The sequence below is a fragment of the Opisthorchis viverrini genome (genome assembly GCF_000715545.1).
Source record: "Opisthorchis viverrini unplaced genomic scaffold opera_v5_6720, whole genome shotgun sequence".
NCBI lineage: Eukaryota > Metazoa > Platyhelminthes > Trematoda > Opisthorchiida > Opisthorchiidae > Opisthorchis > Opisthorchis viverrini.
This window is the reverse complement of record NW_008759957.1, coordinates 1-713: the sequence shown is the minus strand read 5'-3', so window position 1 is coordinate 713 and position 713 is coordinate 1. Positions and strand designations below refer to the sequence as shown.

Sequence of the window (713 nt, the reverse complement as noted above, 5' to 3'; positions counted from 1 at the left end):
TTGCGGGTGCACAGTTTGTTCATCACAGATGTTAAACAGGCTAGCAGTTCTCGTTTATTGATGTTGTTCACCCGGACCAGCAGGTCTAGCCACTGTTCACCGAGGGTTGTATCTGCAGGGTGTTGGCAGGTTCGACTGTGATGATTACTGTTGAGGATTTGCTCGAACGTCATGGTTTCCTGCTCGAGTATAATTTCCTTACAGTAGTTGGCTATACTGTGTTCGGCCGTTTCTTTCCACGTAGGACCATATTCCGCGTAAATATCATCAGTGTCCTGGACGGACAGCCTTTTGTACAGTTCATTATAACTTCGAGCGTCGTATGTTCGTACAAGCTCCCGCATTAAGTCGAGTCTCCTCTTCCTCGTGATGTTGTTGTGTTTTTGCCGACTACTTCGTTCGTCTCTGAGTAGTGTAGCGCAATCTTTCCTCTCTCGTGGAATCATATACAAATCGTCCCGCAGGTGTTCAAGTTTCTTTCCGACACAACATATTGGTGTTTGGGCGGCTCGTACCAAGTAGGCCGCAAAGTGATTCCAGTTGATCACAGGTTGTACGGTAGCCATGATACTCATTGTCTGGGACTTGTCTAGGTTTCCACTTTCAATCAATCGTTGGATGGTGCGGGTCTTGTTCTGGGGACAACATTCGAATACAAAGTGATAGTGGTCCCCATGGTCCACGTACAAACAGTTTGCTCTGGTGTTCCTGTC

At 47.1% G+C, this 713-nt stretch overlaps 1 protein-coding gene across 1 annotated transcript; it reads right to left on the bottom strand.

Moving 5' to 3' along the window:
- Positions 1-71: 71 nt before the first annotated feature.
- Positions 72-575, bottom strand: T265_16177 (hypothetical protein; the record flags this gene model as incomplete). Its single annotated transcript, XM_009179724.1, has 1 exon — positions 72-575. A coding segment is annotated over one exon (504 nt), but the record flags the coding sequence as incomplete, so codon positions are not given.
- Positions 576-713: the final 138 nt, after the last annotated feature.